At 44.4% G+C, this 14,107-nt stretch overlaps 1 protein-coding gene across 1 annotated transcript in view; it reads right to left on the bottom strand.

The window, feature by feature from the left end:
* Positions 1-14,107, bottom strand: part of CTNNBL1 (catenin beta like 1) — a 55,882-nt gene that overhangs the window by 7,033 nt on the left and 34,742 nt on the right. The window contains exons 12-13 of the mRNA XM_075108394.1: positions 7,089-7,186; positions 5,905-5,985 (exon numbers count right to left, since the gene is read on the bottom strand). Coding sequence (XP_074964495.1) covers positions 5,905-5,985; positions 7,089-7,186 — 179 coding nt within the window. The remainder of the gene's footprint in view (positions 1-5,904; positions 5,986-7,088; positions 7,187-14,107) is intronic.

The following is a 14,107-nucleotide window of genomic DNA, read 5'->3' as shown; positions in this document are numbered from 1 at the left end:
AAACAGGTCCAAAAATTCTGCACAAGTACAGCTTTACCATGCCCAGCCTTGCTATTCCAGCTTCATTTGTTAGCAATACTGACAGGACCAAACCCCAGCCAGGGTCTGTTAGCAGAAGACCACTGGCTTCCACGGGAATGCCAACAGTTTGTTCTTCCTTTGCACATCAGCGTTTCACTAGCGAGACCTGCCCAAACGGAGGCCAAAGGCAGGAGGCAAGAGGCCATTCCATTCGTCTTGTTCAGGCAGAACATCTTCAAAACACTGGCAAAAGCAGCCTGGTGATAAGCTCAGAGCAACTTCCCCCCCCCCCCGCCCCGAGAAAGGCCAGCCACATCCACCAGCTGAACCTGACATCCATTTTCATGGAGACTGACAGGCCAAAATAACTGATGTCATGTATGACCTTTTGCATTTTGGGGTTTGTTTTTTGGTTTTGTTCTTAAATAAAGGAAGCAGCTTGTCAGACCCTGCTAGCTCGCTGCAGCTTGTGTGATTTATTATGCAGCTGGCTGGCAGGTGGGCACACACCAGCGGAGCAATATTTTCTCATTAGAGCCATCACCAGCAAGAGCACTGTACCTGTAATGCTCAACAAGAAGTGTTTCCTCGGGGTGCACACGCTCCAGGTAAACACACACAAGGTCACCAGCACCAAAGCTGATTTAAGCTACCAAATTTTCCTGTTTTGTTAAGCCAACTCCTTGCATCTCATTGTAGGAAGTGTCTTTTAGCACAAGAAGGAAAATTAACCCTGTGCTCTTCTCACTGGAGAGAGTGCAATGGATGCTCACCATACAGAAATCTGATTGACTTCAAAGCACAGCTGTTTACCACTGCCTCCCAAAAGTGAGGGTGGAAAACACAGGTAACAAAACACTTTTCCTCTCCTCCTGGAAACCTAGCTTGCCAGTGAAAGAACAAGCTAAGTTTAAAAAACAATGCCTAGTTACCAATGCCATAAAGTCAACTGCTTTGGCTACGCTACAGGATGCTTTAGCATTAGATTGGTAGGCTTTAGGATTTGTACAACTGTAAATTACTCCAGGTTCTCAAAATCATAGGCACAGGCATGGCTGGGCAAGACTTGCATGCAAGCTCTTGCCAATATCCAATTTTGTGCAAGGAGTAACTTTCCTGACCCTACATCCATGCCAAATTGCCTGAATCTGATCAAATCTGGTCTCTAAAGCTAAACAATGTTGAGTCTGGCTAGCAAGAGATCGGAAGCCACCGACTGAAATATCAAAAAACACCATTCCGGAAAGATGACAATTCCTGAACTACTGCTTACCCTCCTCCTCACTGCACACAGGCTTATTGGCTACTCTTCTCAACAGTGCTAAATTCTTGAACAGCAAAACATCAACAGGCCAGGATTTTGAATCTCCAGAGCAGGAAACAAAGACCGTGTCTGTTCTGTATTCTGATCCAAGCACAGCGATCACAGGAGCCGAATCCAGGCAACTGCTGTCTTGATTACAGAGAGAAGGCAGCAGTTATAACAGCCCTTCTCGACAGAGAAGCAAGATTATCTTGTGCCAGTAAATTAAGCAGATATGAATTAGAAGACAAGTACATTTTTAAGGTGCCTTTTCACAGTCTTTTTTTTTTTTAAAAAAACCACAACCACCCCTTAAATGCTAATCTGCCTCCCAGTACAGTACCAAGTAGCCATCTTTCCACTTTATCTCTCTTTCAAAGCTGTCAAGTCACTAACCTCCAAATGAGCACTCAGATGCCATTTCTAATCTGCCAACAATATGTACTGAGGTGCCCCTTGCTGATGGGAGAAGACAGCAATAAGATGGGCTTCTGTGAAGCTAAAATGAGCTTCTCTCACACTAATGAGGCAGGACTGACAGGCCTCGAGGTGTCAACTAGAGACTCAAAACCTAAAGATACAGTGAATCTGCCAATGCTATACAAAAGATCACATCTGCTCCACACGGTCACTGGAGCAGGGCCCAAAAGATTCTGCACATCTTCCTCCTTCCTTACCTACCATTCACCTTCCCCGGCACACACAGCAAGGCTGGGCAGAGCAGAAGGGATGGGCACTGATCGAGAACAAAGACGACCTCCAGGATCCTGGTTTTACTTGCTCACAGGGTGGGACAGCAAGGCCGCTCCACTTCTTGTGTGGGACACAAGAAGGCTCCAAAGGGCTGTGCATGAAAACAACTATCATTGCTTGTCTCCTACACCAAGTACAGATTCTCTCGCTCTTTTACTGCTTTCTGTCTGTATTACCTACAGGGGCAAGTGATGCGAGCCATTCACAGGAGGTGCTTTCAGACCACAGGCTAATAGCTAAACTCAAGGTCATCGCTAAGCTCTTGGTCAAAAAGGACACGCAGGAGACAAGGACCAACACTTGCAACAAGGGAGGAGCAAGCAGAAGCCTCAGGTGAAATTAGACCATCATAACAAGGACTGCCCAGGATGATCTGCTTTCAACTCACAGCTGTGACAATTATTTCCCCAGGAGCCACTTTCACATGTAGAGGCTGCAGACCACAGGGTCTCCTCAGCACACCATTTTCCTTGAAATACAGAATGGTTAGGACTGAGCCCTAGTCAGGTCATGGACTCTACTGCAGGCACCCAGGTCACACCAAGGCAACCAAGAAGCTCTCAGAACCACACAAGAAACCATCAGAGCCCCCTGCTGTGGGAAGGGCTTTCTTCATTTCTGCCTTACAAGCAGAAACACGCTTGAATTTCTGTAAATGGCACCACCAATCTGCATGCGCTGAAAAGCTCTTTGTGATTGCTACAAAGCATACCATCACTTCCGAGTCGAGAGAAACAGAGCAGCAGCTCCTGCAAAAGCGTGAGCTCAACTTCAGCAGCAAGAAATACGAACCATGTTAGGGCAGTCGTGACATCTAAAGACCCACCAGTCTCAGCAAGAAAGTTCAAAGCTGACCTCAGCTTGCTGGCCATTTGCTGGAAAAGCTCACAGTACAGACAGTGCAAATTCAGCCACACTCCGTAACACGCACGTCATCCTGTGCTCTCTTCACTTGCAGCAGCACAGCCCCTGCCAGGACGCTATGTCCTGCCCTCCATACAACTCCAGGCAATTCAGGCTTCCTAAACGAAACTGAAATGATGGGCTAATACAAAGTCCTACTTCAGTTATCCCAAACAGTGGACATTGCTCTCATGCTAGGCCTTCCACCTCGCCCTTTCAAGGATGGAATGACTTAACTGTAACACAATTAGCATGTAATTTGTAAGTCATTATAGCACAAAGTGTCTGGTGAGAATATTTTATCAAATAAACCTGCTGAGCATAATTTTCTGTGGAACTATAAAAATATTAAACCATCTCCTGTCTTTTCCTACCATTCTGAGAGACCACTAAGGCTATTGCTGCCACTTGTAATTATGCCTCATTTTAGAGGCAGTTAAAAGCCATAGGATTTTGCACCATTTCCTACAGAAAGAATTAAAGAATTTGAAAGGGGAAAAAGGTATTTTCTAGGCTTCGTTAACTAAAAACTCTGAGAAAAGTGCTAAGACAGGGTAATCACTAAGTTATCATCTCTGATCACTTCTAAATAGATTCCACAGAAGCAAACAAGTGGGTAACACTGAGAAGGGAAGCTCTCGCTCTGGACCTCATCCTATTTCATTGTCCAGATTAAGGGTGCAGTTTCATTACAACTGTTCTTTCTCAGAAATGACTGGCTTCAGAAATTCCTCCGCTCCCTTCTACCCTCAACTACCCCACATCTTCACCACCACAGGGTGAAGAGCTGGGCTATAAACCAGATCACTAAAATAAGCCAAGTTAAAAAAAGAAAAAGGAAGAGAACTGCAAGAGCAGGAGCTTCTTATGCCAGCTGTAGTACTAAAGATAAAACGTCAGGCACAATACCTTCAGTCATTCCTTGTATAATCAGGTTTTAACTTCTTGTAATGCAAGAGTTACACCAGGATACTCTGTCTATCAGACTTGGATTTTGCTCTCATCAGTATAGGCTGAACCTGTAAAATCTCATCAGGTATCATTTTTCTTTGGGGCAGGGAGAGAGGTGATGATCTATATTCTGGATTTTTGGGGTACTATGTCCTCTACTGCACGAGGAAGGTCAAAAGCTCCCAAGTAACATAGCAAAGTTTCTAAAGGACCAATTGTTCATACCCTCCACCTCAATGATTCATGTGCCACAACAAGAAACATCAAAGTGCTCCATAAATCCTGTCACAGCCAGGCAATGCTGTGATTTGACAGACAGAATGATGGCTTTTGCCTACTTCTCTGTGGGGAAACTGCTTGAGCCACTTCCAATCTCAGCAGACCGTTTCCCAATGGCCATTTGAGGATGCTACAAAACAAAGCAAATGGTAATTCCGAGAGTGTTCCGAGCTAGGAATGAACCTCAACATCGCATTTCATACACATTGTGCCCAATATATTGCACATATGAGATGTTTCCGCCAAATCCTATTTTTAGCTCTAACAGGAGTGAAGAATTGAGATCCATTTATTCTAGCCATTCCAGCCTACAGAGCCCTACAGTGGGGCAAAAGCACAGTGGCCTTCTGGATACAGGAGGAAAACCTGAGTTTCTTTGGTTTCCCTTCTCTTGTATATCGGTAAACATGAATGGGTTAATATTAATTAAAGAGCTTCTACAGAAGCTTCTATTCCCACTCAAATTCCCTTCACTCCTGCTTTATGCTGGCTGCTTGCTACAGGTGTTAACATTTGCAGACTGCTTCAGGATCTTTTTGGATAAAGGGCACATGCAGTAGCTCTGCATGTTGCGTTTATGGGCTCTGTATAGCAGCTGCCCATACACCACAAGACTCCAGCCAGAAAAATCCATTCTGTTTTTTGAGTTCTAAAACCCACACACCAACACTGAAATGTAAAGAATAAATAATTTCTTGCTCTGTTCTGAGGAGGATGAATGGAGTGCAGAGGGACAGCACGAAAGGGTAAAGGCTGTTTTTCTTCAGGCCACCGTTCATTTGTGAAGCTGCAGCTGTCCATATGGAGCCTGAATGCTGGCAGCAAAAGCAACTCCATTCACCACTCACCCCCATGCCTTTTTGAGCAGCAGAAGCACTGCTGAGCACCAATGCCCTCGAAATGTTTGCCAGTGCCCAGAGAAGTGGCCTTGGCTGTGGGCAGACAGCTGTTTGTTGGAGCCTGGTGGGGGGCTGCAGCCATGGCACGTTGCGCTCGCCTGCGTGCAGGGATGGCGGCTGCAGTGATTACTCTCCGTCAGTGCTAATCAATCTCACACCCTCTTCAGTGCTGATACAGATAATCTTGTGGGAAGCCGGCCAAGCTTGCTAACAGCTCTGCAAGCTGCTTCCTGACTCCAACAGCTCATTCTCTTTCAAAAAGTCTGTTCTAGCTTCAGTTCCAAGAAAGTACTGCGTGGTACCAAGGCTCATGTCATTCAAAACGATTCACTGCTGGTGTGCAGAGAGCACACCAGCTTTTGGCTGCAGCCTCACCTAACTAATCAAAATAGACACTTTCTTGCAGCTGATCAGAACCCTAAAGACCAGGGTAGGAGGCCTTGCACATTATCATGTAATTGCCTCTCTGCATTTCAGTTACTCTCCACCCGCCAAACTAAGCAAAATTTCAACCAAGTAAAAGCAAAGGCAAACTGAAAAACAGACTTAGGCCCTTCTACTAAAATTCACACTAAGAAAAGGCCAGAAGCACTTGCTGTAGAGAAGTCCTCAGCTCATTTTATCTGAGGTTAATGGGAAACTGGAGAGCAGGACAACAGGAATTAAGAAGTAAGAGCACAGGCGTGAGGGCATGGCTCAGAAGAGTGACCCCGCTGATCCAGAAGTTCTGTGCAGACAACATGCCTGTGCAAAGGAATCGTAGACATGAGCTGGCAAAACTTAAACAATACATACATGTTTCTCTCCATCGATCTTCTTATCAGCTGCCTGCATTGCATCCAGGTACTTAAAATACAGTTCCATCAGCCTATCAACCTGCAAGGACAGAAGAGAGACACCTAAGCAACAAAAAAGAACAATGCAATAATCTATAATCCTTCATGCTATGCTGTTTTCCTCCCAGCTGCAGTCTTCACGAAGTAACAGGCAATTCTGTCACTCACAGGAAGAAACACACTACAGAAGGGTGGTACAAGTGTCGGTCAGATGAGCACACTGAGTCTGCAGGCATCTGAATGTAATCCTGTATCACAATATCGTCTTGTCAGCTCCAGCTAAAAGTCAGCAAACAGACACATGTCCCTGGCTCACTTGCTCTCTTGTGCTGTGGTTCTCCACTTCTCCTGGTTTCTTCAATGGACCTTTCTGTCTACACTGTATGCAGCCAAGCTTATGTTAAATGTATCAGACATGTTACGGCTCTCCTGCTCTCCTCTGAACTGTATTAGGCAACTGAAAGCCTATCTAGTAATGGGAAATTTTCTGCAATTGGAAGAACAGGTTATGAAAAACACCTTTAAAACACACTAATGAGGAATACTAAGGAACGAGTATTTCCCCAGTGGTGAAATTTACAAATCCCTTGGGAATTACTGGTTTGCAAAACCTGCTGTTTCTATTTCACAGCCGTTTGATCTATCCACTACCATGTAAATATTTTGGAAAGAATTTCCCAGAGTAAACACCACTAAAGTGACACATTCTAGGAGAGGAATGAGGAATGTTAAATGTGTACTATAGCAATTCCCAAACTCTCTGCAGAAGAGCTTCGCTAGAGAAGACTGGCACTTTTCCACACTGCCTGGGTCTTACAGAGCCAGCACAATGCAATACCACACCACACTTGTTATATGATCAGGCTTCAGCAGAGACACAACTGAGGACTGAGAATTGCTACTACCATGTGCAAGAGCGCCAGAAAACAAGAGCACATGTGATGTGGGAGGCCGAGCACTAAAGGTATTTCCAGTTCTCCAGTTTGTAGATAACAACCTGAATGAGAGAACGATGGCCCGTGACAGCACAAGTCCAGTAATGACTATTCAGTAACTTAGCAAGGGTACACAGGCACCCTGCCATTATCAAGTATCCTCCCAGCCTGGTAACCCAGGGACTGCAGACACATATTCAGCACTCACCTTCTCACTGTCATTCTCTGTGAATTTATTCAGTAACCGTGTCCTCTGCTGCCCTCTCAGGTTTCGCAGAAGGGAAGCCAGGATGGAACAGACATGTTCTGGAGATACAAAATGAAAATTGCATGCTGAGATCAAGAACAGGAGCTTATTTTCTCTATAACACGCCATTAAATTTACTACTAGCACTCCCACATGTAGCTGCTGATAAGTGGAACCTTGGCTCCTTCCCATCACCAGTGAGCAGAGACAGAGAGGTGGCAAGAGCAGCAAGCTGTGTTTGCAGGGGGTACAGACAGCTCCTTGCCCATCACAGCCCAGCTAGTGAGGTCTCCTCTGTCTCTGCTGCACTGCTCCTGCTAACACTGATACTGCTTTTCCTCAGTGACCTGAAAAAAGCACCTTACGTAAAGCACAAATTCTGCTCCAGTTTACCTCCCCAGGCTGACACACCAGCCTAGAAGCACACTCTTTTTGGCACCCTCCATCACAGCTAAAGGCACAGCACACTGCCTCCTCCCGTGGGGCTAAAAGGAATCCTGGCCCCAAAGCAGCCTGAGCTGGCACTGTCACTCAAATGACCCTTGGATTACCAAAGACGGGACAGTTACTGAAACAGGAGAGCTTGAGAAAGGAATAACTGTGCAAGCATGCAGCTCCTGTAGACTTCGCTGGTATTAGCTAGAGGCAAAAATCCTCAAACAAACCACTTTTATTTACAGAAAATCCCATAGACTGAATATGAATGTGCCACAACAAACCAGAAACGACCAAATAAATGTGTTCTATGGTCTTCTCAGTCACACTCAGGGGTCATATTTTACAGCACAAACCTTGAAGCAAAGTAAAAAGTCAACGTTGCAAGCACACAAGAGACAGCATCTGTGTTAATGACCAACCGCAGCTTCACTCTGAAAGGTGGCTGAACCAAGTGCCTCAAACCCCCAGTTTGAAAAATTTCAAGTCAAGCTCTCGCTGCAACTCCCATGATCTAGCTCTTTCTTATTTTGCCATGAACACTTTCTAGGGCAGAAGAACTGACTCACCCCCGGGAGCCAGTCCGAGGTGAGGGAAGGAGCCCTGGGAAGGCGCATGCCTTCCTTCTCTTGTGAAAGGGAAGCAGGGCGGCCACACACTGCGCTTCTGCACCCCTGGTACCACAGGAGATGCAGAGATGAAAATCATTTGCAAAATGTATGCCAACATGAGAAATTATGTTGGCAATATCAAAGAGTATATGGTTTTAATACGAGGAAATAAAACCAAGCACAAAGGCACAAAGCAAATGAGAGAGGCACAAGTTTCTCTCCCTTGCCAAATCATTTGGTGTTGCTTCCTGCCTACAGGTCTGCATTAAGCACAGAGCTTATGTTTTAGACATCTCAATGTGTTCAAAACTGTGACTTCTCCAACATGTCCTCACTTTAATCTTGCTGATTAAGACGGATGAAAATCATGGCCATAAACATTTCCTCACTCACAGAGGTGGGGGAGAGGAGAAGGAGTCTCAAGATTTGTTATTTTCAGAGAGGAAAATGCAATGTGCAGAGGAAAGAGATCATCATCTTATTGCTGTCAAACCATTTTAACATGCACTTCCATGGCGCTGCCTAGCCTGGAGCCACGAGAAGCCTTGATCTATTGCACCAGCGTACAAAGAACAAGCGACACCAACGTGTTTGCAGGGAGCTTCTGCACTAACTGCCAGCTAACACTTTTGCAGAAAGGCGAAGTCACACAGGCTGCTTCTCCAAGTTGTGTCAGCCTTCTCTGTAGCACAGATTATCTGCATACTACATAAGGGCAGCAAACAGAAGAGGCTGTACACATGCACACAACCCCCCCCATTTCATTAGCTACTTATAAATGTAGCTTCCTTAGAAACAGATTTCTGCCTGAGGTGGTGTCAATTTTTCATGTACCAAAGAGATTGGGAGAGCTGCTGGCAGGAGGAGCAGAAGAGATAACAGGTTTATCGGGTGGCCAGCACCATGCGGCTGCTCTGTCATTTCGACAGGATAACATGGGGGTGAAGGATGGCTCTGGGTATGTCAGTGCACGCTCTGCTGCAGAGAAACAGTTATTCCACAAAACATGACACCAGATTAAGTGTCTACATTAAAAATATTGTAAAAGCCTCCAAAGTCCTTGCAAGATCCTGTTTTCTTAAGGTGAAAAAAATACAACAAAGACTTTTTTTTTTTTCAAATACATCCCAACAGATTCTCTGCTGATTTAGAAAGAAGCCAGCATTCTGTATTTCACACCATTTTTCCCCCAACCTTCTTTTTTTGGAAGTGTTTAGAAGTGTTGACAGTATTTTAGTAGTAATATTCTCACCAATGATATATCTTCATTGCTTTTTTTCAATACTCCTTTACTAGGAAATGTATTTTAGCCATCGTTTTTGCTTTGGTGCTCATATGCAGATACTTATCCATTTTATCAATAAAATCTTTAGAACTACTGAGAATTCTAAAGAAGCTGACACAGGTTTTTTAAGAATGAGGTTATTCTTTCAACATACCACTCCAGAAAATCCAGGAAATATTTAGCTGCCTGGTCAAAATGTTAAAAAAAAATTCTACAGAAATATTTCTGAACTATCTAAACCCTTTTTTTTTTTTTCCAGGTCCTGAAAAATGCACTACTGTGTTTCACACTCCCTGCTCCCCCCCCCCGCCCCAAAATATCACAATTATGCCATAATGCAACTCCTGACCCAATAAACACCAATATCCATGTGCAAGGACACCAGCTAAAATCAGGACAAACCCTGGGGTAAGAGAAGTGCTATGGGATTAGTGGCCGAATCCCTTATTCAGTGAATTAAAGCGTTCACACATGCGATCAGAAGTGTGAGGTGTTAACCTGGGAGTGAAAGGTTTCTGCGGACATGGGAGTCTCACCATTTTCCCCACAGACTGCAACAATATATATCTCACATATGTAAAATTTTAGAAGTCCATAATCACCATATTTGCTCTGGGATGGATCTTCTTTTGAAAATAATTATTAGCTGGTGCTATTCTGAGTCCTCAGAAAGCAAAACCTGCAGCTGCCCAGCTTTGATCTCAGCTGACGGACAGAGGCCACAAGCTGCACATTGCCCTCGGGCGATGCCTTCGGCAGCCTGCCTGCCTCTGAGTATTTTGGGAACTTCTAAATAATCATGCCAATGCTCAGCCGAAGTCCACATCACCTGCACAAAGAGAGTTCTTTTCAAGCAGGGCAACAGGCAAGGCCAGAGGCAGAAGTTGCTGCCTAGCCCCCATTTCTAAGAACAACTAAATGTATTTCCTTTGAAAAGCAAACACCAAAAAGCCACGCTCAGCACCACCACCGATTCCTTTAAAGGAGTAACAGTTATCAGCTGGCAGCTAGCACGCATCAAGAACGACTTTTTTTCACATACATGCCAAAATCTCACAAATTCATGGATATGGGAAGACAGAGGCTTCCTTCTAATTAGCAGAGAACCCTGTTTTCTGCCTCATCGGCTGGTTCACCTGCACGTACCGGTTACTCTCCGCAATGGCAACGCTGCAGTGCAGCGCGCCGTGCCAGCCACATCCCTGGTTCTAGGCAGGTCACATCGCATGTGCTCACCCAGCTGCACCCGAGTCCTGCTTAGACCAGGATCACCTCCAGCTCTTGGGAGTCTTTCCCTCCCCAGACAGGCACGAAGGCTTCAGAATGCAAGCAGTGTTTAAAACACCCTAATTAGATCGATCTTGACTTCAGCTGTGGCGTGTTGGAATACAGATTAATCTATTCCATGGCTGGTGCTGGCAGCTGCAACAGCAGGAGGTCCTGTCAAATCAAGCCGTAACATTACACTCCTCTGCCATTATTATCCCCCCCCTTTTTAAAATATATTTCATTGTAACGGACATCTGCCTTGCAGGGGAGAAAGTTCAAGCACGTTCCCTTGCAATACTGATGCAGATGAGGCAAGCATCCTCCCAGAGGAAGGGGAAGGCGTGTGCTTCTGGGCACAGGGGGGGGACGGCAGCCATGAGGTGGACAAGTAAGATATTCTGGTGAAGCCAGTACAATACTTTTAAGAGCCTTCTGCCTTCTAAAGAACTCTTAAGTTAAAGTGTCATTTCTAATCAGGAGCAGGAAAATACCAGAAGGAAAAAGAAAAGCCACCTCTTTCAGAAACTTCTACCCTTTCTGTGCACAAAACTCTGTGGCTTCAGGTCTGTTTGCTGGGAAACCTGGATGAAGCCCCTGCCATACCCTGAGGACCAGCAGCTCCCCAGCTCTGGGAGGGAGGATGCTCGCACCGAGTGCTGAGGCCACGCTGCCAAAACACCCCAGGACCAGGTGTGCATCTGACCCAGCCTAAATCCACAGCAGAAGAGGAGTGCCAAGAGGTGACTTCTGGTTTCTCCTCTGCACAGCTTTAGGATGCAAATGAAAAGCATTCAGACAGAGGTTTTGCAATGCAGCTTGTAAAGTCACGGAAGACTGACCACTCCTGCACTCCACTAGTGTTTTGGTTCATTACAGAATTACAGGTGGAACCAGGGACATGCTATTCCAATGCTGTAGCATCTAATAAGCTTACCTGTTTTCACATGCATTGTTACTCTGCACTTTTAAAGAGTAACCCACTCAAGTGCCTCAAAACTTTTTGGCAAGAAAAATCTTATCTTTAAACACTGACACCAGTAAGAAATACTGATTTTACTGATGGATAAAGTGGAGCCTAGTAAGATCGAAAAAGCTGCACGCAATGGTCCTGCTGAGCTGGAATCCAAGCATCACACCGAATGTAAAACAAAATTATTTCTATCAGCTGGGATAGTTTATTTTTGTGACATTCTTGTAACAGAGAATGCTAACTCTAATTGAGGTAAATTTAACTCTGTACTCAGCATCATGGCTCATTCAAGTAACAGATTCCTGTCGTATGCTGGAGGGTTGATGGTAAAATAACAAATTGACATAATAAAGTTCTGCTTCAACAGATTGACACCTTCCCCAGGTATTCACTTCAGAAGACCACCACATGAAAAATATTTTCTGCTGGCTGGCAAAGGGCGTTCAGTTAATAAAGATACTTTTTATCAGGCCATTTTTCTGTTGCTGCCTTTTCACTTTCCCATGCCCAGGGAACTTAGTTCTGCAGCAGGAATTCATTCCAAGGGTTTTGCTGCCATTCAGTGTATGTTACAAAGGAGTAAGAGCATATTTACCAAGAAATAGGTTTTGCTGTTGTTGTTTTCTAAAGGAAGTGTATAGCTGAGCATCTCCAGAAGAGGCTTCCTTATTGTTAGAGGGCGAACAGGCAAAAAAAAAAAAAAAACAGTGACAGGAATTCTCATTTTGAAATTGGCTGAACTAATTCTCAGGTTATCAAATTAAGCATTCCTAAATAAAACTGACATCTAAGTCAAGAGAATGCATTTAAATGAAGATGAATTGGACAAACATCCTTTTATAGTTCATTAGACTCTCCGAGTGAGCAAAACTAGACTGCAAATAACTATCCTGAGAAAGAGCAGGAGAATATACAACCTATGAAACAAATTATGATTGCTTCACTACAGGCTCTATAATTCAGAACGAATTTGTATTTTCTCCATTTTTAGCTCAATGAGACTGTTCAAGAATTTCAAGTTATCACTCAACGCTTCGATTCAACTGCTGCTGCGGGAAGTCCAGTACCAAGAGATTTTGCACCCTTATGGACAGCAAAGATAAGCTGACCCTTGGCTCTGCAGCAGAAGAGTTTTCAGAACACAGACATTCATACATCCCCCGCCTTTCAAAGTTCACAATACAGAAGCATGATTTCATATCTTACCCCATACTTATGCCAAGAACCACCCAGAGCCAAATTCCTGTTCACTCCCTGCAACCACACACAGTACACGCTTGCCTCTCTGCCCTTCCAGCTCAGCGCCACTGAAGCCACGAGGCATCCCGGCTCCTTTCAGGGTGGCCCATCAGAATGCACAAACTCCTGTAACGCGGCAGGTCTCACCATTTTATATGTACAATGTAGGCCCTGGTCTCAGACTGACCAAAAGCACATTTTCTCCACAATTTGACTGTTCCCTTTTTACCAGCGCTCACTATAGGTAGGCTATATTATTCTACCATGTGCTACTTACCATATGTTAAGGCACAACAAAAGGCTAGGGCCAAGCTATGCCGTATCGTACCTTGTACATGATGCTCAGTCCAGAGACTCAACACCCATCTGGATGATGCTACCAGAGGGATGACAGTCCTTAATCAGGAAGACTGCAGGGAGTGGTCAATCACAAAAACAAACACTAAGCATCTAGTGGAATTAAATGCATTTCTGCAGTAATACTTGCCATTAATTCTCCACCTCCTATAACCTGCCTCACCTGCCTTTCCATTCACTCCACACAAAGCCAAGCAGCATCCCAGGGGGACCCCACTAACACCGTTCAACAAACTCACAACAAAACCCTGTCCAAGACACACTACTGTCTACAACGACGGGCTATTTCTCTTTAAAGCTGGCCAACTCGGCTGGATACTCACAAGTATTTTGAGCCCACAGACATAAGAAACTTCTAAACCATTTCTATCTTCAACTGCAAAATATTTCTGCTTTGAGTTGCTTCGCTGCCTCAGAAAAAGGGAAGTTGCTTCGAGTGAGGTTTTTCTCCCAAACTTAATACCCTCAGAAGTATATCATGATCTGTTCAAAGTCAGGCAAAATTCAATTGTAGATAATGTGTAGTCAGTTAGACACCACCAGCCAAATCTTCAGGCTCAGATCATCCATAAAGATGGTTAAGAAATTTTCCCTTCCTTTTTTCCTAATTAGCTAGTGTATATAAAGCATAAATACGTGCAGTTCGGATTTAAATTGTTCACAGGCTCCCTAGGGTAAAATAATTTTTAAACACTGACAGTGTTTAAAATGTAGCTAACCAGCACTGGCACCTTTATGCTAGTTTTTAAAAAAGAGAAATACGTTACTGAAAAGTTATTTTTATCAAAATTAATTTGGATTATAAATTTCTGTA

This window comes from Phalacrocorax aristotelis, chromosome 13 (genome assembly GCF_949628215.1).
Source record: "Phalacrocorax aristotelis chromosome 13, bGulAri2.1, whole genome shotgun sequence".
NCBI lineage: Eukaryota > Metazoa > Chordata > Aves > Suliformes > Phalacrocoracidae > Phalacrocorax > Phalacrocorax aristotelis.
This window is presented reverse-complemented; position numbering and strand designations above follow the sequence as displayed.